At 43.7% G+C, this 22,982-nt stretch overlaps 1 protein-coding gene across 1 annotated transcript in view; it reads right to left on the reverse strand.

The window, feature by feature from the left end:
* Positions 1 to 132: 132 nt before the first annotated feature.
* The window catches only part of LOC144161756 (receptor-type tyrosine-protein phosphatase kappa-like), a 59,469-nt gene continuing 36,619 nt past the window's right edge, over positions 133 to 22,982 (reverse strand). Inside the window, exons 14-31 of the mRNA XM_077692359.1 lie at positions 21,362 to 21,404; positions 18,794 to 18,890; positions 15,567 to 15,640; positions 15,157 to 15,320; positions 14,055 to 14,142; positions 12,397 to 12,473; positions 12,283 to 12,319; positions 11,970 to 12,067; positions 10,357 to 10,622; positions 9,509 to 9,644; positions 6,328 to 6,477; positions 6,102 to 6,201; positions 5,731 to 5,789; positions 4,960 to 5,097; positions 3,404 to 3,523; positions 2,377 to 2,519; positions 1,865 to 2,000; positions 133 to 1,489 (exon numbers count right to left, since the gene is read on the reverse strand). Of these exons, the coding sequence (XP_077548485.1) occupies positions 1,412 to 1,489; positions 1,865 to 2,000; positions 2,377 to 2,519; positions 3,404 to 3,523; positions 4,960 to 5,097; positions 5,731 to 5,789; positions 6,102 to 6,201; positions 6,328 to 6,477; positions 9,509 to 9,644; positions 10,357 to 10,622; positions 11,970 to 12,067; positions 12,283 to 12,319; positions 12,397 to 12,473; positions 14,055 to 14,142; positions 15,157 to 15,320; positions 15,567 to 15,640; positions 18,794 to 18,890; positions 21,362 to 21,404 (2,004 nt within the window). The 3' untranslated portion in view covers positions 133 to 1,411. The remainder of the gene's footprint in view (positions 1,490 to 1,864; positions 2,001 to 2,376; positions 2,520 to 3,403; positions 3,524 to 4,959; positions 5,098 to 5,730; positions 5,790 to 6,101; positions 6,202 to 6,327; positions 6,478 to 9,508; positions 9,645 to 10,356; positions 10,623 to 11,969; positions 12,068 to 12,282; positions 12,320 to 12,396; positions 12,474 to 14,054; positions 14,143 to 15,156; positions 15,321 to 15,566; positions 15,641 to 18,793; positions 18,891 to 21,361; positions 21,405 to 22,982) is intronic.

The raw sequence follows: 22,982 nt of genomic DNA on the forward strand, positions 1-22,982 counted from the left end.
ACGTCTTTAACTGGGTACAAAACGACGTGAAAAAAGGAACAGCAAGAACATGAAGGGACACCGCGTTGTGTGTTTCCACTTGTTTCTTGTCCTGTCATTCCGTGCACTGTTGAAGATGTATATGTACATTTTGTCATAGTTCATGGGTGTACTGGTTTTATGAACCTATGGCAGACACTGCTCCTGGGTTTTATTTATTTGCATCTGTTCACCACTGCGACATATGTCAGACGTGGAAGTTTACTGCTTTTGTTTTATAGTTCACTGGTTTTTGAAACCAGTTACATGTGTTGTTCATTGACCTCACTTGTGAAATAGTCTAGCTTATCCGTTGGTTTGTTCATCGTTATAACACATGGCAGATGAGCGATAGTTTGCTTTTTTTCCATAATTTGTTGGCCTCACAAATTAATCATACATGTACTCTTCGTTTATTTTACTTTTGAATAAGCTTTGCTTATTTGTTTTTTCACCACTGCGTCATGCATCTGACATGAACTAGTTTACTGCTTTTGCGTTATATTTCGCTGGTTTTATAAACCAATTGCACGTACTGTTAATTGATTTTACTTTGAAGTTGTTTCATTGTTTCAATTATTATAGCATATGCCTGACGTGTAACAGTATGTTGCTTCTGTTTCATAATTTACTGGCTTTGTTGCGTTCTTTAAGTTGTAAAGAACGCAAAATTCGCAAGTTGTAAAGAACGAACGTTCTTTAAGTCAATGGGATATTCTGTTTGTTAGTTCACAATATTTGTTTGTTCACTACGAAAAAACATGCTATAGATGTTATAGTTTAGTTTATTTCGTACTGCAATGGGTTCATTGGTGTCTTACCCAGTTACATATGTAGTACATGTTTTACCTCTTCTACTCTTCGTTGGTTTTAACCACTGTACCGTTCTTGTTGTTAATAAAGCTGAACCTTGTTCCATTGAAAAACGTCTTTATTCTTCAGCCGCACTGTCTTCGTAAATAAACACGGGCTTTGCGCGAAAAAATGGAGCACATACAGAGAGGCCTGTCTGTATGTGCTGTATTTTTAGCGCAAAGCCCATGTTTGTTCACCAAGACGCATTAACTCGCCCAACAAGTTCTTCCATACTGTCTTCAACCCGAGAGTGTGAGGTTTGGTTACCTGACTTCGCGGTCTTTTCTTTTTTGCTGCTTATTTTACTTCAGCATCCGCAACCTATGTCGGTATCCTTTAGCAAACAATTTTCCTGGGTTATCAAATCAAAGGAATGCAATCATATATCATAACTACTTTAGTTTCTAATTTGTGACCCAACACTGTTATTAATAGGCACATGTTTTGTTTGGCAGAATACTTTTTTCAGAGAGACTGTTCATTGCGTGTGGTGAACACAACTGTTGCAGGTGGCCCTTCTCCTTGTCTCATAATAGTGTCACTGCCTGAAGTTAGCGTACATCTCAAAGTTATCGAGGTAGGCGATGGCTGCGTCGTAGCAGAACTTGTACTGGTCCTGAAATAAGGAAAAGGTAATGTTTTTATTTCGAAATGCCCACTTTGGGAATGTATTTAGAAACAATCAGTGCGTGCATGAGTTATACTTACATCTCTGCAAGGATAAACAAAACGCATCCTAAGAATAACTCACCAAAACAAAAGCTTGCACAACAAGCATTGCTTCTTTTGCACACACGGGAGCAGGAAACACCACAAACACCTTGCATAGAAAGTGAAGTTGGTTTTTTATGCTGGCGCAACACGCAGGAAATCGCACAACCTTGCAAAGTGCACTTTGGGGCGGGCCATTTTTCAAAGTGAAGCTCAAGTTGAGAGCACCATCTTCGGCCAGAATGTGTCTCTCTTCGGTACGAAAAAGAATTGGGCTTACGATATCGACGATGAATTGTGGCCTGTTTTCTCGAACAATCCTCGTGGCATAGAAGACGTCCACCTCTTGCTCGCACTTTAGCTTCTCCAAGACAAGTGTGCAGCAACAGAAAAGCCCACTGGCAACGCATCCGTTCCTACACAAGAAAAACACAACCGTGCCTTAGGAGATGTGCGCTGATAGGCGTCATTTCCACTAAACTTCCACCCTCGCATAAAGACCTAGAAGCATATCACCGGGTGTGAAAATTATGATGCTTGGCACACTACAAATATTGGTAGCGGGGTTTTCCCGATTCTGCCCTCTATTTGTAACAAAATATTTGGCACTGAAAACACACCGAGTTTCTATTCCCCACTACTGTCACCTTAGCATCAAGACAACAGAGGAAACCAGTAATTATCTCAAGAGGGTCGAAGTAAATCATGTCACCACCAAATAATGGCCGCGCTTCTGCCCTTAGGTGACTGGGATGAAGAGGAACGAAGCATGTTACTGCCCCGCCACGCTACCTGCACTGCACTAAGATGATTTTGTCGTCAGACTGTTGCTGCCAGCGTTCCACGTGATACACCAGGTCCACCATCTGTTCTGGGTTCTTCCAAGTCGAGCGATGGAAGTGCCTCACTGTCACTGCACCTGAAGAACCGGGTTCCTGAAAAGAATCGTGCTGGTACACGCTGCCACTCCTTTCACCAGCCGTTTAGGTCAACAGCTGAAATGGCAAACTTTAACTGAGAAAAGTTTCAGCAATTTATCTTGCTAGTTCGCTTCGAATAGCACAACGCAAGACCTTCATAATAATCTGATCGAAACGCAATGTGAGCTCACTGAATAAGCTTTGTCAAAAGAACCCCTGCCACTCAAGGAAGTAGCTGTGACTAAGGTTCTGCCAACGTAATCTCTGGTACAACCTTCAGTGGTACAAGGTGCAAAAAAAAAACAATGCAAGCCGGCACTGTGAGGTCAGGTTCTACAACTGCAATGCTAGGCAGCCAGTATATCTACTTTTGTTCCGCTCAAGAAACATCTGCAGTGAAAATATAACCGCAGAATATTGGCACACAGGGAAAAATTCACGCGTGCGTCAATAACTCTCCCGACAGCCATTGTCACAGTTGTGCTTGAGGCACACTGGTAACGATAGAATGTTCCTTTTAATGCCACTGCTTAGCTAGTGCTATGCGTCATTATATAGCCAACAACTGATGATATAACTTGGTGAATGGTAAAATAAATCTTCTATTGCACAGTTAAGGGGAGCCCGCAGTACTACAAGTCTCACACCTTTAAGCTAGTTGTATTCAATGGGGTTGTATTTATAGGCCAGTTAATGAAATCACTCACTCCATTTCTGCATGTTCCGCAGCACGGCTTCAAAAGATCACAAAAATTGTGCTCTCTCTCTCTTGCAACAGAATCAAGCTGTTATGTCCTAACTTTTTCTCATACGTGAGCTCTACGGCTCTAGTTGGTCTGGTCTTTGCTACAGTCTGCTAATGCAACCAAACTTGCAGTAAACAGTCACACATGTCCCACCTTGTGTTTGGACGTGATCTTGAACACCTGCACAGACATGTCATTCACGTTCTGGCTCTCCAAGCACTCGACCCTGTGGTCCCCATAGCAGAGGGAGCCTTCTTTGGGCCAAAAGGGAACCTGCGGTGGATAGACCGACAGAGGCTTACAACAATTGTGGTTGGGTAGAATTGCAACAGCTTCCCGTAAAATACTTTTGAGTATTGCAAAGTATCAAGCATGTACACACTGAAAACTTGGAGATGATCGGGGGAAAATAGGGAGGGAGTGCTTGTACAGGGCAATAGAGAAAATGGAGGAGCGCGCGATCACATGGGCTCTTCTTTGGTCCAACTGCAAAAATAAAAGTGGTTGCAGCGTTAAGTTTGCAACTGAGGTGTTCTTTGTAGCCCTGACCAATAAAAAAAGGGGGAGAGTGAGGGATGGGGAGGGTCATTTCAGCCCTCGCCTTGGTAGACACCTATTAGGAAGGGCAATGTAATCTCATGATGTTCGAACAAACGAGCAATTTACGAGACACGCTTGCCATGAAAGGGCAACTATCTTAGCACAACCTTCCGGCTTTAGTGATCCAAAACTTGTAACCACACCAGTTCACTTATTTAATGGCTAATGATCAATTGAGGTGTCATTCTGTGGTATTACTGTAATTGTTCTTACTGTCTGAAAGTGGCCATGTAGAAAAAACAAAAGTATAGTTCATTCGAAAAATCGCCTCATTAGAAGCATAGTGACGCCATTTTTCACGTACGCTTCGCTCTAATAAGCCGTATAATTAGGAAAAATGCCAATGGCCACGCGACCCGCTAGCTCATTTCCCGCAACGGAACCTATGATATCATATGCCCTGCTGTGTGATTGGCTGAGGCCAGCATAAGCAAATGAAAACTAGGCACGGCTTAAAAGCTTGCCGAAGGAGCTGTCTGCGTTTAAATGTGATGCATATTTTTTTACAGTCGTAAGAACGGTGGAGTAAGCAATGCAAGCTACGAAAATGCACGTAAACATAGAAGTAACGATGCGGACTGCTGTTGGTAGTGTTCACACTAGGCTAGTCCGCCGCTATGGAGTTGCCTTACATGACACTGGCCGATCGACGTAAGAGATGTCGTACGTGACCCTGTTTGTCGAGCATACCCCATGTTTCACGAAAAGATTACTTTCTACCGTAACAAAAACAACCAAGGTGCAAATACGGTGAAAAATAAAGCAACGGCGGTCAACGGTCTGCGGCTCCGTATGGTATATGCACCTGAGGGGATTGATGTTAAGCAAGGCTGCAGAGTCTAATGACGCACTGGAAGTTCGTTTGAATACCCGCCCCTGTGTCTTCATGGCGAACGTCACGAAAACACGTGATCTGGCGGGATAATGAAAATTTTAAAGTAAATTGATCAATTTCACAGTGAATGCGGCATCTTATGCTGCCACACAAGTGGTGGGGCCGCTCAAAAACAGAAAATCTTTCGAATAAAACAAATTTAAATTTTGTCTGCATGGCCCCTTGAAACTTAAAGCTCGCCTGAATGGGCAATCAGTCTGTGCGGTCAACTCACCACCTCGCTGTCTTCACCAAAGACGTCCAAGGTGACGATAGTTCTCGTGCCCGACTCAATCACCATCTTCCAAAGGTCGTCGACGTCCCTGCTCGAAGGCGTCTGGGTCACCAGAAATTTGTCCTTCTTGTGGAAGCCCTGCATCAAGAACCAGCCGAATGCCTAACAGATTCGAATTCCAAGTTTCCACTTACACTCCCGTTCGCACATGCAAAGCACAAACAAGTGCACACACTTACAGAACCCACCGAACACAAAGAGTGATTGTGTCAAAACACGTTCATCGCCTTTAATTTTCTCTGCGTGTTTGGCTGTGTTTGGGAACAAGAAAAAAAGACAAGTTCAAACAAGCCTGTCTTTCATATATGCACTTATAACAGTGAAATAGTGTTATCATCAAAATTTAAAACACGCGGGTCTCACAAGAAGTGGCTGCGATATGTATAGCTGCAAATTCAATGCCATTTACATAATATGAAAACTGCCCACAGTCGCTCCAGTGGGACAGAAATTCTGTGCAAAGGAAGGGGAAGAGGAGGGATGGAGTAGGAGAGAACTCTGCCTCATCTTGGAGCAACAAGGCTTTCGATGCCATTTTCCATCCTCCCACCAGTACATTAGTACCATAGAAAAACACGACTTCAGTATATACTACTCTTTAAGCAAGCGTACCACCGCGGCGAGAATGTTCAACAATTATTTGCAATGCTGCCCTGTTGATGACTTCCACAATAACGATGCCGCTATGCGAAACGAAAAGAGCTGACTTACATTGACATACACGGCGTTTACAAATGTCCCGTCCCTTAGCAGTGGGCGACACCTGTCCGCTACAAAAGATAAGACATGAACAAAATAAGTGGGAATGTGAGCTGCAATACATGAATGAAGATGAAAATCACAGCCACCATCGAGGTCTTGTACAGAAAAGCAAGGTTCAAGTGGACTGTTACATGGGTGAGGTTAATTAAACTTTATAAAAAAGGTGGAGGGAGGAAAAACTTACGAACACGGAGTTCTCGAACAACACAAGATGCCCCTCAACTAATAGTACATCTGATCTTTTATGTGAGGCTTTAAAATTCATACACCTCCATTCAAAGTAGATGAACTACACCACAACAGAAGGTGCATTATCTTACGAGCAAGTATGGGCACATCCCGGCTTTTTCTCAGGTTTGCAGGGTCGTTGGCTGCTGTAAAATCGGCCGGACTAAAGCAGGGCTTCAGAGACCGGAGTTCCTGCGTGAAAATGTACGTTTATTAGATTGGTTCATTCCAACTTGCCTTATACCTATTAAACAGCAACATAACAAAAATTCTGAAGTAACTAAAACCCAGCTTCAGTTTCTTTTCGTAGTCTCATACCTCGAACTCCTTATCCAGATGGGTCTTTCCAGACACATCGTCCACCAAGAGCAGCTCTCGGTAACGTTGCACCACTTTGCTGCAAGGGACACTGTGGTCCCGCATACACACGCTTTCCATCAGGGCCCGGTGCACGAGGTTGTACTGCTCCTAAAATTGACAGGAATAAAACAAAGTTCGAGGTTAGACTTGTACGCAGAGAAGAAAGAAGCGTAATGCATTGACCCATGCTTCACACTTGGGAATTGGATAGCCAAACAGTTCAGGCAAGCATCTGTACTCGGCTCTGCAGAAAGGGAGCTCTGGCAACTTAAGCAAAAACTATTTCTTTAATTTTTATGTAAACTCCATGAAATTTGTTAGCCTTTGTTCTTTTACCCAACTAATTTCAAATATGCAGTTATTTTTTGAACTTATTAATTAGTTCCTAAGATAATTAGAGATAATTATCCATTTTTGGAGGAACAATAGACAAAACAGTGTTGATCATAGTACTGTAATCTTTAAATTTTCCAATACTATGAGCACTGGTAAATACAATACGAGAAGCGGTTTCTTGATGCACTGCTTGGAACTAATTTTACAGCTCATTAAACTTTGGTGGCACCAGTGGCAAGGAACCATTTCAATCACCCATTTCAAACACCGAAGTTTAATGAGCTGTAAAATTAGTTCCAAGCGGTGCATCCAGAAACCGCTTCATTTAATGCATTCACCTGGGTAAAAAAATGAAGATTACAGTGCTATGACGAACACTGTTTTGTCTATTGTTCCCCCCAAAATGGCTTTATTTATCTCTAATTATCGTTAGAACTAATTGATTTATTCAAAACCTAATGGCATATTGAAAATTAGTTTGGGGAAAGCAGCAAGACTGACAATTTTTGCAGAGTTTACTTAAAAATTAAAGAAGTTTTTACAAGAGCAGGGTCCACCCTTAAAGGCTGCAAAAAATCAGGAAACTGACTCTGCCACTGGGAATATTCACAAGGTACAACTTTTGCCGCAGTTGAGCTTAGCCATGAAGAAAAGCTAAGCCAGAACACCTGTTTTGTTTCACAGTTGTGCAGCCTTTATAGTACAACGCATGGTTCGATGATGCTCTATCGGACACAGTTTGAAACCGACTTAAACTGAAAAAAAATCTTGCCCTGCAGTTAAAACTTTGGGGGTAATTTTTAATAAGCATTTAACTGGGAATGACCATATTGAGCGCACCGCTAGCTTTCTGGAGAGGACGTGTGGTGTGTTGGGCAAATTACGACAGGTGATACCGTCCAATATTAAGCTTTTATTTTATCATGCATTATTTTCCTCTCACTTAAGTTATTGTTCTCTTGTATGGGGAACAACATCACGAACCAACATAAACAAGCTAGGTGTACTGCAGAACAGAGCAATCCGAAATATAGCTAACGCAGCATATGATGCGCATACCTACGAAATTTTTTGCAGCCTCAATGTAGTACCGATTCACCATTTATATGAAACTAACCTCATGCTCAAATGCAAACAATTTTTCCAATATAACAAGAAAGCCTTTATAGGTCTATGTAACCTAAATAAGCCAACTCTAGTACCGTATAGTTTTAGGGAGAGAAACATGTGGTCACAGCCTTTCTTGCGTACGAACTACGGATTTTCAAGATTGCAGTATCGTGTACCGTGTTTAATAAACAAATTACACAGAATTGGCCTAGAGTTAAGTAGTATCTCGAGGAAACGATTGAAATCGCATATGATTAAAAATGGAGGCCTTGCCTAAAACTAGCAAATAGTTATCTTTTGTGTGTTTGTCATTGGCTTGTATTTCTGCGTTTCAAGCCTATATACCTGTGACTCGCGCTGCGGCCTATGTTACTTTGTATAATTTCAAACACTCAATTTTCTCTGGTTGAGATTACGTGAAATATTGCTGTGCATTATACATAATGTATGTGCTTATCAATTCTGCCCTTAGTGTGCAAAGCATAGCATCGATGCAACAAGCTACATGCATATATTATTGATATTATGCTCGTAATACCATTGTGTTTTGTCCCAGTACAGCTATACTATGAATGGGCTACTATTCGTGCGGTAGCATCTGTTACGCGTTTGTTGTAGTTTTACTGCATTTTTCGTATCTATGAAAGAGTCCATACGCTGTATCCGTTGCAGACAACGGGGCAAGGACCTCGTGAAGCTGCTGTACTGCGGCTTTTTGTTCTTGTCCCAGCACTCCTTTATGAAAAGAAGGCTAAATTAAAGGTTGACTGATTGATTGTGAGGTAACTTGTCTTTACTTGAAGCGAAGGTCAAGTATACACCCAATGGCAGAAACAGTCATTTCAACTGTGACTCGTGAATGATGCTGAAGACAGCTGTAGACAACTCACAAGGCATCATTTTCAAATTTCGCAAAAGCTTCTGCACTCGTGTGCTCCAAACTGTACATGTAAACCTGCACACCATAAGCCTAGTGACTCATTCATCTGTGACAAAAACTGGCATATGCATGCTACAGGACACGTCACGATTGATTTCTGTCAGCGTATCAAAGAAAAATTACTCACTTCGATTCAATAGCTTGGCATACTTGTAACACCTGTACATTTTTATGCCTAATGTAAACTGGGGAGGCGTACGATGTAAAGCTGCTATAGTAAAAACCCTAAATTACATAAAGGAAAGAAGAAGAAATGCGAGTGTGGAAATCTGCACTACTGGTAATAGAAACACTTGACTGCTCTGCCCTGTTCCTTCCAAATTTTCACAAGGGAAACAATGTCGCCCACCACATTTCGGCACACAGCAGAGAGTGATATACATAATTATACTGTGTAATTGTTGAGTGAAAGTTTGTTGCTTTTGTTTTAAGCTCACAGGCCAAGACGTGTTTCAGTTAACGTTACGGTCCATTTGTGAATTTCTTGTGCAGCCCTGTTAACATCTTATGTCCCCATGGCACACTCCCCCTCGTATATTCTCTTGTTAAAAATCATCAGTGCGCAGACGATTCAGGTGTACAAGCCTACTTACGTGACTCCTTACCAATGTGCAACATCAGGGTAATTGGCAGAGACAGAGAGAAAAAAGAATATTACAGTTTTAGGTGTGGCTTATACGGGTGCAAGAAACCAACTCGCTGGGTGCAAAACATGCCACGCACGTTGTTTAAAAACTCAAAAAGAAAACGTACCAGTGTCTCGACGACGTTCATTCTGTTATGGCGCATGGAAGCCAGCTGGCCAACGACGTTAACCGCACCCTCAGCATCGGCTTGTTCCAGGACGTTGTCAAGCAGGATGTAGGCGCCAGTTCGACCAATGCCGGCACTGGAAAGTGGGCCTAGTTTTAGGTTCATCCCTTAAGCTAAGTGCACTGCCTATGCTTTATTCCCTCAGAAATTGCTACTCACTTTTTTCACCATTTTCCCGTTCCCCGTTCCTCATTCTTTTCAAAGAAAGAATTCAGACTGTTAATTAAAGCACCAGCTAATGGCGAGGTTGTTTGTGTTCATTACTTATGCTGCAAGCAACGGAATATTTGATGGCGGCGATTCACTTTACAACAAAATGGTGAGAAAAGGAGCAAAGTTGTCCCGCCGAGACCTCAAATGGGCACATCTTAGCCTTATGCGCAAAACAATCATACTGCAGATGCTCCCATTAACGGTGGTGCAAAATATGAACTATCGTTCCAGGAACAAATTGTTTATACAAAATATAGTGAGGTTTTTACCACATACACTTCACTGGAGGCTAGACCAGACAGGGGTGGCGAGTTCAAGTCATCCCAAATTTTGAATCAATAACCTTTTTCGCAATGACTATTAGGCAATAGTCAGGAAAATGTGTTGTTGCTACTTCAAACCAAAGAAAGGGCAAAGTTTTTCAAACCACAAAACTGAATATACTGTTCACCAAAATCCCTTGAAGAAAAAGGTCAGTGCAGTGGCAACTCAACAGTAGCGCTGAGTCACAGCAATGTGTTTCAGTTACTCGGAAAGCAAGATAACGGGCCAACGAAACGCCATTCCCCGCTGACCTGCAGTGGACTACGACGGGGGCCTCGTTGAAGGTCCTGTACTGGTTGACCTTCTTGCGGAAGCTGAGCAGCACGTTTGGGTAGAGGGGCACGCCGTGGTCGGGCCATGACTGCATGTGGAAGTGCTTCACCTCTCGCGTCGTGTCGGCCAGCGTGATGTGCAGCTGGTGCACCGTGTAATCCGGGAACGTCTCCTCTGCTATGAAGTGCACTTGCACCTCCCCGTAGTTGGCGCTCTTCTTCGGCCAGTACTGCTCGCACTTGGTCTGCGATGACGCGTAAAAAAGACCGTAACCATGCTGGCCACCTGAGAGGGCTATCAGTGCAGCACTAAACACTATCAATTTTAAATGCAGAGCATTTCTTTAACTCACGATGTCACCCGTTCTAGTTGTCCATCGTAGTCCGCACCCCTCCCCCTACACTATATAAAAAAATACTTACCGGCGCCTGGTTTCGATCCCACGACCCTGCGGGCGGAACGCAAGGTACATGGTGCTCTACCTACTGCGCCACAAAGCCGACACAGAATGGAGGGCTACGAACGCGCCTTATATCCTTGACTCATTCAAACTACGTCAAGAAGCTGCTGATACAACGCATTCACTACCTGTGGGCGGAACGCGAGGTACATGGTGCTCTTCCCACTGCGCCACAAAGCCGACACAGAATGGAGGGCTACGAACGCGCCTTATATCCTTGACTCATTCAAACTACGTCAAGAAGCTGCTGATACAACGCATTCACTACCACCAACTCCCCAAACACTAAACGTTAACGCAATACACCCACACCCTATGCGACGCATTTACTCGAGTCCCCCTCGCGGGGAGATGGGCCCAATTTTTGACAGGCCCAGGACTGCAAACTCAAACTTGTTGGCAGCTGCATTCTCACACACTTCATTGAAAAACCCGTGAAGAAAGTTAAAAGGTTTACTTTTCCTCGTTTTTACGCAGCGGGGCAGGACAATCTGTTAGGATGATTTGGTATTTGGTATTTGTGGTATTTGGTAGTGTGGTATTTGTTATTCAAAACGCCTAAAACTACTCACAATGTGCAGCAACAATCGCAAGGAAAACTTTCAAAGGTCAAGATCACTCGATATAACGTATGGTTTCAAAAAACAGAAGTAGAAGCACTTAGCTATTACTAAAGGCATTATGTCATGCTGCCAAGCAGCAAGCAGAGTGCACTTTTTGCAACTGCAGCATTGTTACATTCATTCCTTCTTTCATTAATTAGTTCTTCTATTGTTACATTCATTGTTACATTCATTACATTAATGGTTACAATCATTTGCAAAGTCCTGCATAATACATATTAGTTTAATTTTAGCATGCCTGAAGATACACCGCAAAGCAACATGCCATAATGCAAAACATGCAAAATTTCCCCTTATAAAAATACGTAGTTAGAATGAAGGAAATTACAGGTTAAACCAATAAAACAAAGTACTTTGTAACGTGATCGCGGGAAGGAGTACGAACAGGTATTGCCACTGTGCTACACTATTCCGAGCAGGCATCCCGTGTTAAATCTTGAAAACTCTCCGCTTTAACGCTGCAAAATCCTTACAAATTCTAAAGAGACATTCATGGAATAATGCATACCTTCCCATTTTCAACAAGGCCAGTCAGCATGACAATCTTACAGACATTTTCTTGCCACACCATGCGCCAAAAGTCATCGACTGTGCGAGAGTTTGGACCTGGGGAGAAAATGTTTCAAGGGCTCATTGTTCAACAACTATCTGGTATAGCACAAGCTTCTTCGTAAGTGCAACGTCACAATACCACTCAGTCACGTTCATAGCTTGCAACACGCACAGTTTACAAAGACGCGTTAGCATGCCCTCATGCTTTCTCTCTTTTAGTTGAGGAAAACAAAACAGAAAAGCTTTGATTCAGACTGTTCAGAAAATACCTTGCGTGGCAATGTAGCGTTTTGGCCGACAGTAGCCCTGAAAGGCAAAAGTGAGCACTCAATAAAGCAGATAAAAGTAAACAATAGTTGCTCTTGGGTTTTTTTTTCACTCACATCAATGTAGTTGGCGTTGATGTAGTCCGAGTATGGGACACCAGTAATTGGCTTCAGTTTCACACGGCTGTGGTCATCTGGGTAGAACAAGATGAGTATAGATATGTTACTCAAGCAACATGAAATTATGAAATTTTCACAAATTTTTTAGAAGTTCATAGGGTTTCTCACAAAAACTGTGTGAGAAGCCCTATGCCGAAAGCAAGTAGCACAGAGCAAATGCGAACATTATTACCTCCACGACTCAACTCTGCGCATGCAGCATAGATTTAACCATGCTTCACTGAAATGTTAAGTTTATCTAGTCAAGCTAGATATGTGTGAACTGAAAATTCTGAAGGGATTCTCAGAATTCTATGTAACTTGCTTAAAGAAACTTTGCTGAGTTTATAAAGAAGTTTGTTTTGCTGAGTTCATCATCTGATGCAGCAAAATTTGATGAGGCAAAAATTCGCATTGTCTAGGGTTTCTTGTCTTGCTGCTACCTGGCTTCATCTGCTCTTGCTTTAAAGGTGCCGTGCAGAGAAAACGCAAGTGTGGTTCATTCGAAAGATTACCTGGTTACAATCACATGACACGTCATTTAGCGTAAACTTCACTGAAATGACCTACATAATTAGAAAAAAGGGAATGGCCATGCAACTCACTAGCTCATCTCCCGCGCTAAAAGATATGACGTCATATGCACAGCTGTGCGATTGGCTGAGGCCGGAAAAAGCAAACGCAAGTTAGGCAGTGATTATAACCTTGCAGAACAAGATATTTTCACCTAATTGTAATGCGGATTCATTTTATAGCAGTAAGAATGGTGGGGTGAAACAATGGAAGTTACGAGATAATGGAATTTACGAAAGTACACGTAAATACAGAAGTACCAGTGCGCACTGCCCTTGGTACTGCTGTTGTTATGGCTTGCAAAGCAGTGTTTGCATTGTGATTGTCTCAGACGACAGTGGCAGGTTAGGGTAAGCGGAATTGTCTTACAGGACCCTATTCGTTGAACATACCCCATAGTTCACGAAACGATTCACAAAACAAGCCAGGTGTACAAAAACAAGCGAGGTGCAACTACGGTCAGAAATAAAGCAAAGGTGAATAGCGGTGCAGAGCAGTATGGTGGCGCCACCTAAGAGGACTGATGGCAAACAAGGCTCCGCAGTCGGCTGCAGACTGAACGGTGCACTTTAATTTCGCTTAAAGACCCGTACATGTGACGTCATGGGAAACGTAACGAAATATGATTTGGCGGGAGAATCAAAACTTTAACTTAAATTGATTAATTTCTCAGTGAATAAAGCATCTTTTACGGCCGGAAAAGTGCTGGGGCACTATAAAACACCAAATCTTTCAAATAAAACAAACTTGTATTTTGTCTGCGTGGCCCCTTTGAGCCTTCTTAGCATGCTTAGTCCCTGTGAAATAATTACAAGCAACCTGTTCCCATTTACATCCACCGGTTCCTGAGTCAATCTAACTGCCGTCCAGATGTAACTTATTTCGCAGTAAATAGAGGAAGAACTCATATGCATAATGTTGCAAAAGCCATCTGCCCCAAAAGAACAGCAACTTAAATTTGCCACCCCATCACTGCAACATTGAGACCACAGCCCCCTTATGATACATTTCGGTTCAATTTTTTAGCGACACTGTCAACTCACAGGCAACAAGGTTTCCGTAGCGATTCTTGATTTTGTTCTCAACTCTCTGGGCTTCAACTGCTGGGTACTGACGGCCTTTGGGTTGGCTCTGAAATCAGTCCACATGACAGAGTTTTTAGTTCCCCACAGCAAACTGTGTGCCAAGGAATACCTAGTAGACACAGTAACCGGAAAACAGTAAACAGAAAGATTGCTTTTGTATTCTTTGAAAATAGAAATTATAGCTAACACAACGAGGATTTGTGGTAAATTTGATCACTCTAGGCTTCATGATGGATCTCGTACAGCACAGTGCATATCGTGGCAAATAAATACTTCCCACGTATGCATATGGTCCATAGGTGCAATCTGAGCCATGGAATGGTCTTGGTACCGCCTATTGTTCCGGTGTACAGTTTGATCAAGAGATTCAAGAGTCCCTTTATCTTTCATTCTCTGACATTTAGTAGTCATTATTTAAGGCTGATTTCAAATTAACTGGGCTTTGAGAAGCTCTGAACACTTGTGCATTTACAGTGAAACTTGCTTATAACGACACTTTCTAAACACATCTGCTCAACAGAAGTTCCTGCACAGATTTATTTTACATTTACACGCTTTCATGTTTGTTTTGGGGAACTGCGGAGACAATCTCCACCAATGCCGTTTCACCATTCATGGTTTTTGATGTCACAAATCGTAGTATGACAAGCACATGATATTGCAATAACTGTTCTCATGCTTTCGGCATTCTGTACAATAATAAGCAACTAATGCTGCTCGGAGTGCTATACAGAAGGACCCCGCTCGGTTCATACGATTTCGCCGGTTACTACGCTCTCAACTGTAAACACTAAAAATTCCCAATTACACGTTTCTTACCCGCTAGTACATTGCCCCGGATTGTACGTTTCTCCCTAGCATTTAAAAAAAAAACGTATCAACGAGGTTCTACTGTATTTGCATTCACAGCACTGAAATCTACCGACAGTTGTCAACTTGTCTCCACGCTTTAGTGTCTATTTATTTATACACACATCTGCGTGCCCGAGGGGACAAAATGATAACTGACAGAACGCTCTGTCTCTCTATCAGACATGGGAGTAAAATGCGCATGGCTTACGATAAACTCTGACTTGAGGCCATCACAGGCAAGCATACGCTGCACATAATCCTGGAGCTCAGACACAGGCAGTGGCTTTGAGCTGGCTCCGTTTCTACTACCACTGATTTCTTCAATCTCAAAGTCCAAGCCATCATTCTCGTCCACGATCGAGAGGCTTCCAGCTGCAAAAGAGAAAAAGTAAAACTATGAAAGAAAATGGTGCAGTGGCAGACAACAGAATTGTTTACAACGTTCCTGTTCGCCAACTCACAGCATGTCGGTTATCCAGCAAGGGTGAAATAAAACTCCGCACTTAACTGGAAATGGACGGGTTGTTACTTCTCCGGGCTAAAGTTATCGCGCTCTGGTGGTGCTCCATATGTGAGAGCTTCATTAGGCGTAGATACTGAACAGGCAAGTTCTCTCACCATCGCTAGCCGGTGGCTTGGACCTCTGACGGAACCTTCGCGGTAGTCTCCCGACGAGCTTCCCCCGGAACTTCCTGCATGTTTCCAACAGAGCCACATGTGAGCTTCCCTTCTCCAACGCAGAGCAAAGGAGGGTCCGTCGCACTCCGATGCTCTCAAAATTCGCGGGGTGCTGCAACATTACTACAGACATTCTCAAATATTTTTCTTGGGAAAATCTTTCGGTCACAGGTGCTCAAATTTTTCTCAGTGCTCGCTTTTATGACCTATTTCGTTCATTAGCACTGTGATCGGTGGTTGCAAGTGAAGCAAAACTAATTACTACGCACTATCACACGGGTGTTCGAGCCAGCCCACAGATGCCTGGATGACACATGATAATTACGTTTTCATGCTCACTTGTAGTGGAAAGAAAGCCGTTACACAGGTGTACAACTGCACTGAGATGTACTTTTATCGCATTGTGGTGTTTTAAAATACAAACATCGGCAATAAACTTTGTTGGTACGGTATAACATTAGTTAGTTTGAGTGTGAATGTAGTGATTTGGGCTTTATTTGGGATTGTAATTGTGGAGACTAATACCGCATTTTCGCGATTTTAAGCCCTCCCCCAACTTTGAGACAAAGAAATGAAAAACATTTTGCATGCGAATCTAAGCACCCCCTTTTTTGCGAGGAGGCGCGCCTTGCCCAGGCTAGAGAGTTAGTAACACGGCCAAGGCCGCCAAAACACTTTCTCACTTTGTTCTTGAGCCTTTCACTTCACTTGAGTCATTTGAAGGTAATGTTTGATGGAACAAAAGGCGACCGGCTGTTAATTACTCAAAGCAGCGGCTCAAGCGGTGCTACTCACTTGAGTGGACAGCGGTCAGACGTAAGCGGTCAGTTCACTGTATCTGCCTATTTTTTTAATGTTTGCTGTACAAAACATTATTCTTTGCTCCAGTCTCATCTAGCTACTGCCGCGAAAAGAGTGTGTATGGGGGGGTCACTTCAGATTTCTCGAGTTAGTACGAGCATTCGTAAATATAAATAAACAATAAACAGTGATTCCGGCTAGTCGGTGAGCGGAAGCGGTCTGGACGGTTGGGTAATGAATCAAGAAAGACCGCTCTGAGCACGAGTTGGGAAGCTGGCGTTAGGTTCACGTCTTCTCTTGACGGAACGTTACAGCTGCCGTTCCGTCAGGACGGAACTCACTTTTCACTTTGGGTTCTGCCTCGACGGCACTTTAGCATTCCTTATCGTTCCAGCTGAATGAAGCTCTAGACGCAGGCTTTACGAAAACCCTTTATTGATGAAACTGCCTTACTTCCACGCAAAATAGCTCTGTACCTTCTTCTGCTTGAACAGCCTCACTGCCTGAGACAACATGAACTTCCCCACATTGTCTATAGAGTCGGGCAGCTGAGGCCGGAATAGGAGGCGAAACGGCCCATTGCGGCGAGCGCCCAGATAATGGCACAACGAGACCAGCGCAGACTACGAAGCTTCGAAGCCATGACAGCGAAGGACAGGGTGGGCGGCTCCAGCGCGGTGAAATGCCGATCTCGGCGCCCACGCAGTTTCTTCCACCGCGACAGATGTCGCCAGCGCACCCTAGGCCAAGGGGATATGACGTTACCTGCCCGCCTTAGAAAGCGCCGTTTTCCCTCCTGTCTTCTTACTCCGTGCGCCGGACTAGTTTGAGTGCACTAATCACCTCGGAGGATGTCGGCAAAGGACCGTCGCTGCGTCCGTTTTCACTTGCGCTCGATGCAATGTCAGCAATGTAGCCCTAACATCTCTGCCGTGGTCGTTACGCGAGGTTCCCGTTTGAACCCATTCCCGTTTCATCCTTCCCTCTCTTTCCCTCCCGTTCCAACACAGCTTGGTGGCGCAGTGAGGCGAAAGGAGCAAGCGCTGCTGCCCTTTCGCGGCCAGCCTAAACCACATTTAAAGTTCGCCGGTGGAATTTCTCCTCCACTGTGGGGGAAAGACAACCTAAGGGGGCACTTCTGCGGCATCTATGCATCGATACAGTTAGACCTGGGTGTAACGAACCTCTGTGTAATGAATTCCTGGATTTAACGAAGTTTTTAATTCCCCATTTCTGCACTCATTGAAGCCGACCTCTATGTAACGAAGGCATTGCTGCTGTTAACCTCGGTGTACAAAACTCGCTAAGCTGATCAGTCAGACTTTTTTGAGCTTCTGCTGAAAAATCGGCTTGCAAAACGCACTAACATACCGAATACTAGCACTACTTTAAAAAGCCAGCAGCCACAAAAACTTCTAGAATCGCTGTAAACAAAATTAGTTGTGGTGATGACGATGAACAGAGCGGCTAGCGCCATCGGATGGTTAACGTAGCATCCATTTGAGATTTCGCTTGTGTAGCTAGACACCACGTTGCAAGGGTAGATACCTTTCGCTTTTTTTGCCCGCACCACAAACAACCGTGCGTTCCCACTACTGGGTCTGCCTGTCGGTGTGTGGTCCCGCATCTCCACTGCTATCTGTGGTGTTGGTTCATCTGCGATGAGTTCTGGTGCCAGAAAACGAAAACTTCGCTCTTTTCAAGTCAAGCAAATAAATGCCATCGCCACTCGGTACAGTATCCGAGCTAGCACCCTCTCAATACTTTTGAGTGCGGAACTGAGCATGAGGTTCACGAAAAGGCGCCCTGTCAGCATAAGGTTTACTCTTCAAACCCGTTTTGAACCAAAAATTTTTGAAAGCAAAAGTGATAATTAAGTTATGCTCGTTAATACGGGGGTAAATGACCTTGCCTCTTTTGAGCGCCGCGTAGTGCCTAAGCTCTGCAGTTTTGTACTGTGAAATAAGTCCTTGAAGGGTGAGTTCACCTTCACTGATGTCTAGCATTCTGGTTTAGTTTCTGCTTCGTTCACGCGTCAACTCGAAACCTTCATGTAACGAAAACCAGTGGATGTGACGAAAAATCGAGAGATTTTGTCAACTTCGTTATATTTAGGTTTAACTGTATATTCGGAGTCGCCGGTTTTTTGTTCAACGTAGGCGTAATGTTTTGCTATATATTCTTATTGTAACCATACGAAGTCCGGAAATAGTTCGTTTCAAAGGATAACTTGATGCAAACGAGTTCAATATAGTCAGGTTCGACTGTTGGCCATGAAGTCCGACATTCGCGCACAATGTCAAAGAAAATGAGTGAGCACGGTGTTACAAAATGCACACGAAAAAATAAAGAAACTGAGAACCCACCACAAGGCCGCTATCACTGCAAGCATGAGAATGACGATGCAGACGATGGCAGCGGTAGGTCCAGAGGAGGAGCCGGTGCTAGGATCCTGCTTCCGTACTGAAATTAGCACATTGCAAACACCTGTGACCTCTCAAGGTCACTCACAGAAGTGCCTGTGCAATGGCAATACCCGCACACGAGGCTGCTGACACAGAAGTAGAGTTATGCAGTATGTCCCACATTGATGTTATTAGAAAAATTTAAAGGCACTCTGCAACACTTTTCTCAACTTTTTTTTAGAATCTTAAATGCTTGCAGAACATAGTAACCCAACACACCCAGTAGTTTGATTAGGGTGTCGCAAAGTACCTAAGCCAAAAATTGCTGCTACATGCCCACCAGATAACTTCGAAACTCGCTCAAGAGATTCTTCTCTATTTCCCGGTCTTGACGTTCTTCGGCGGTTTGAATTACGTCACTAGGGCCAAGTAGCAGCTATTGGCCGGTTTTTATTCAGTTGCAGCACTGAACGCTTCCCGACAGCAACTGAGAAAAAGTCACGAAAACAAAGCAGAAATAGAAGGCGTATCTGCTGCGACGAGCAAATCCTGCAGTGCCGCTCCGTGCTGGCGATAACTATAGCGTTCGCAGTGGTTCCAGAAGCGAAAACGAAAAAAAAGAGTGAAAGTGCTTACCGAAAGTGTTGCAGAGTCCCTTTAAATGGACACTGAAGTGATTTGTAAACATTGCGGGATTACTAGCGCAAATTGTAGTCCGGATTCCATAGTCCATGTTTCGACCGCTCTGAGTGCGTTTACGCGAATTTATTTAGTAGAAAAATTAATTCGAAAATGCGGTCCTCCTCTCTGCATTCTCGCCCGATTTTGTGGCATTTTAGTGTAACGTCAGGAGGTAATGACTTGGCTTGACTGCGCTACTGCACGGCTCGCCGGCCTTCCGACAGAGTCAGTCGGCCCAGCGTTTAGTCCGCCGGCCACCGACGGGTCGTCGCAATTCGCTCGCTCAGTTGAAACTAAGCCACGACACGTTTGTGAATGGAAGAATGTGCCTTTCTTTACTTTGTTAGTTTGTACACTGTATCAAGCTCCAAGTCCAGGTCGCTCCACACAAGCGCTCGCTTCGCTGACTCGTACGCTAGTAGAAAATCCAAGGCCACTTGAAGGCAGGATAATAGTCATTGAAGTCAATATAGGTACTAAGGAAATATAATCAACTGAATCTTTTACCGTACAGCGTAAAACTAGGGAGCAGGATGCCCTTTTTTAGGCTGGGTGAACAAGAACAGTGGTCAGCAGCACGACCACACATCTGCGAACGCTTTTCCGTCTAAGAAATGGAATTGCTAGACGTGAGACACTGTGGAAATTTGGGGACGCTTACAGCGCGAGCGCAATACAACAAATAGTCAGCTAAGCTGCTTGAAATGCTAAAACTTAATAAAAGTGTAAACTGGTTATACATTATATACCTTATATTTGCAATGGCGGCAGAGCTGGCTCGCGGCCGAGTGGTCTTAAGCGCTTGGTATATGATTTTGTATGTCGCAAGTTCAAATCGACGGGGGTACGTTCGTTTTTTTGTAAGTTGATTTTTTTTGTTTTCGGCCGTTGTTTTGTATACTGAGTTCACCATTTTTGGGCCGTAACGCCCACTTCTTCCCGAGCGAGTTCGCAGAATGCGCGCAGACTGACACTGACGCGCTAGCGAGTTCTTGTTGGCATGCTGTTGCCATAGGCCAGAATCAACAGACCCTTGGCCTTGTGCGAACACGCTTTCTACGATACAGGCATGAGTGAGACAAGCTCCAAATATGGGGGGAAAGCGCACGGCATTTGAGCGTCTGCGGGGATGCGGAGGGCGTTCATCCACTGCGTAGGTTTCGGCTAGTGATTGCTACGATTCCAAGCTGTCCTGGGAGGCTTAAATTAGGCATTTTACAGCCGACAACATGGTAGAAGCGCGGTACGGCGATTACTGAGATATCGAGAATGCCCATCCAACGATGGCATCGGATGTCAAGCATGTTGTTTTACAGAACCGGAACCCAAACTTGCTTGAATGCTAATCTTGGACGTCGTCTAATCACGGTGCACCTCCTCCTGACGTCACAGCCTTTAGTTAGTGCGGCCACCGCAGACAGCGCATGGTAGTTTTTCTTCTTTCGGGCTTTATAAAATAATTACCGACTTCTCAACCGCATAAAAGATAAAAAGTGTGTTAATTTGAGCCTGTCTAAGCAGTGCAAGCAAAAACGGGAGTTTGACAAATTCACTTCAGTGGCCCTTTAAAGAATTGATGCACTCGAGAAAATCTCCGCTAACGCATGCATGAGCAGACAGCTTGTACATTTATTGGACATGTGTAGGCTGTTAACAATAAATTACAGCCCTATGATAAGGTATTCCGAAATGTAGTACTCAAACTACATCATTTGAAAAACATTCACAAATAACGATTTGGCTGCCTGAGTGAGTTCTGAAAAAGAAAGGATGTTTGCATGCATACCACAACACAGTTACCTTTTGTCGCCCTGATTAACATAAAAATAAAACCTGATAATCCCTCACCTGTAATTGGTTCTGTCAGGAGTTGATATGATATCCTTCTGTCCTGAAATACCAAAAATGTGAATGAAGTCTCTCTTGGATATTTCACACCAGGTGCTATTTTATGTTTCCTGCACACATTTGCACTAAAATTTACCGAAAAATACAGCCTCCGTGAAGCACGTACATACCCACTGTGACCATGCTAACTAGATCTTCAATTGGCCTTTGACGTATTTTCCCTTCCAGATGACAATGTAGTCATTAAGCCATTCACTTCTTCCTCCCTTTTCTTGGCACTTTGGCACCTTTTTTCTACTACTGCCACTATTACAAGCCGCATCCTTAGGTATCGCACTTTATTTTGTAGGCTACACGAATGTGTAGACGAATGAGAGAACCTGGATTGGCAGCCCTCAACTCTTTCGTGACCGCGGGAAAATTGACCGCGCTTCAGGGGTCCAAGAAAACATTTTTTCGACTAAACAATTGGTTAGGCACTAATTACTTGAACAGAAAATTCAGTATATTTAACGACATTTCCAATAACACCAGTTTTTAAAATGTTTTCATACATCATAGTTTCGAAAAAAATATCAAAATAAACCTTTTTGTCCAGTTGTCGAAGGAAATTATAAAGGAGTTGTGTATAACAAACCACCGGTAGTAGAAAAAACTTAGTATACGCATTTTGTAGAAGAACATTTAAAAAACACACCTAAGAAAAAATGCCAACTTGCGCCGGACAGTTTGTCAGATATATAAAATAAATGTTAGCATGCATGGTGCTCGTGCTATGCGGTGAAGCCCGACCTTCATTTCAAAATGTACAGTTTCGGGTGGTTTCCTGGAACAAAGCTGGCGGTTTGACATTATCAGAGGCACCAATTTGCCCCCACTTAACGTAAAAACATCTTGTCAATGACGGACGTTGCATTTACGGCCAGCACAGTATTTGGACAAGCAGGCGATGCGGAAATACTTGCATGAAGTTGAAAACGGAACGCCGTGGTTGATGCTTGTTGACGTTCACACTGCCCGTTACCTCTCAAAACATGAAGTTGCGCGGTATTATCATCTTCTGACTCGCAATTGTAGCCTTGCTTGCAGGAATGAGGTGCGATGCCCTAGAATCGTGCCCTGCAAACTTTGGCCGAATAGCTGATGTGCAATAAAAAGACCAGCACTAGAAGCCTTCTGCATTGCAGTGCCATCTAACATTTTTTTAAAATGAAACAGTACAAAACCTTTTGGAGGCTCCGTCCGAATAGACAGTTCAACTAAGACGCAACACTAGACCCCCGGAAAACGAAAGTTGCACGCGAACAGCTGGCGGTGTGTAAGGCCGGTTTGAAGCGCTCTCCTCGTCGGAACAGACATCTCGCGACTGGGTGTTATCTTTCGACTTAATCGACCAGATTTAGGGGAAATCCCCAAGGTGGAGTAAGTTTCTGTGAAGGAAAGTTTGACATCCACCTAAATGCAGCCATACGGCTACAAAGGAAAGCTATACAGCTTTCTCAGAAACTTCGCAGTTGAAGAAAAATTCGTCCTGGTCCAGGATTTGAACCCGGGACCACTGCTTAACCGGAGCAGTCGCTCTACCAACTGAGCTAACCAGGAGGCTAGTCGTTAGTAGCGC

Source organism: Haemaphysalis longicornis, unplaced genomic scaffold, assembly GCF_048455015.1.
Source record: "Haemaphysalis longicornis isolate Haplotype H1 unplaced genomic scaffold, Haemaphysalis longicornis Haplotype H1 scaffold_12, whole genome shotgun sequence".
Taxonomy (NCBI): domain Eukaryota; kingdom Metazoa; phylum Arthropoda; class Arachnida; order Ixodida; family Ixodidae; genus Haemaphysalis; species Haemaphysalis longicornis.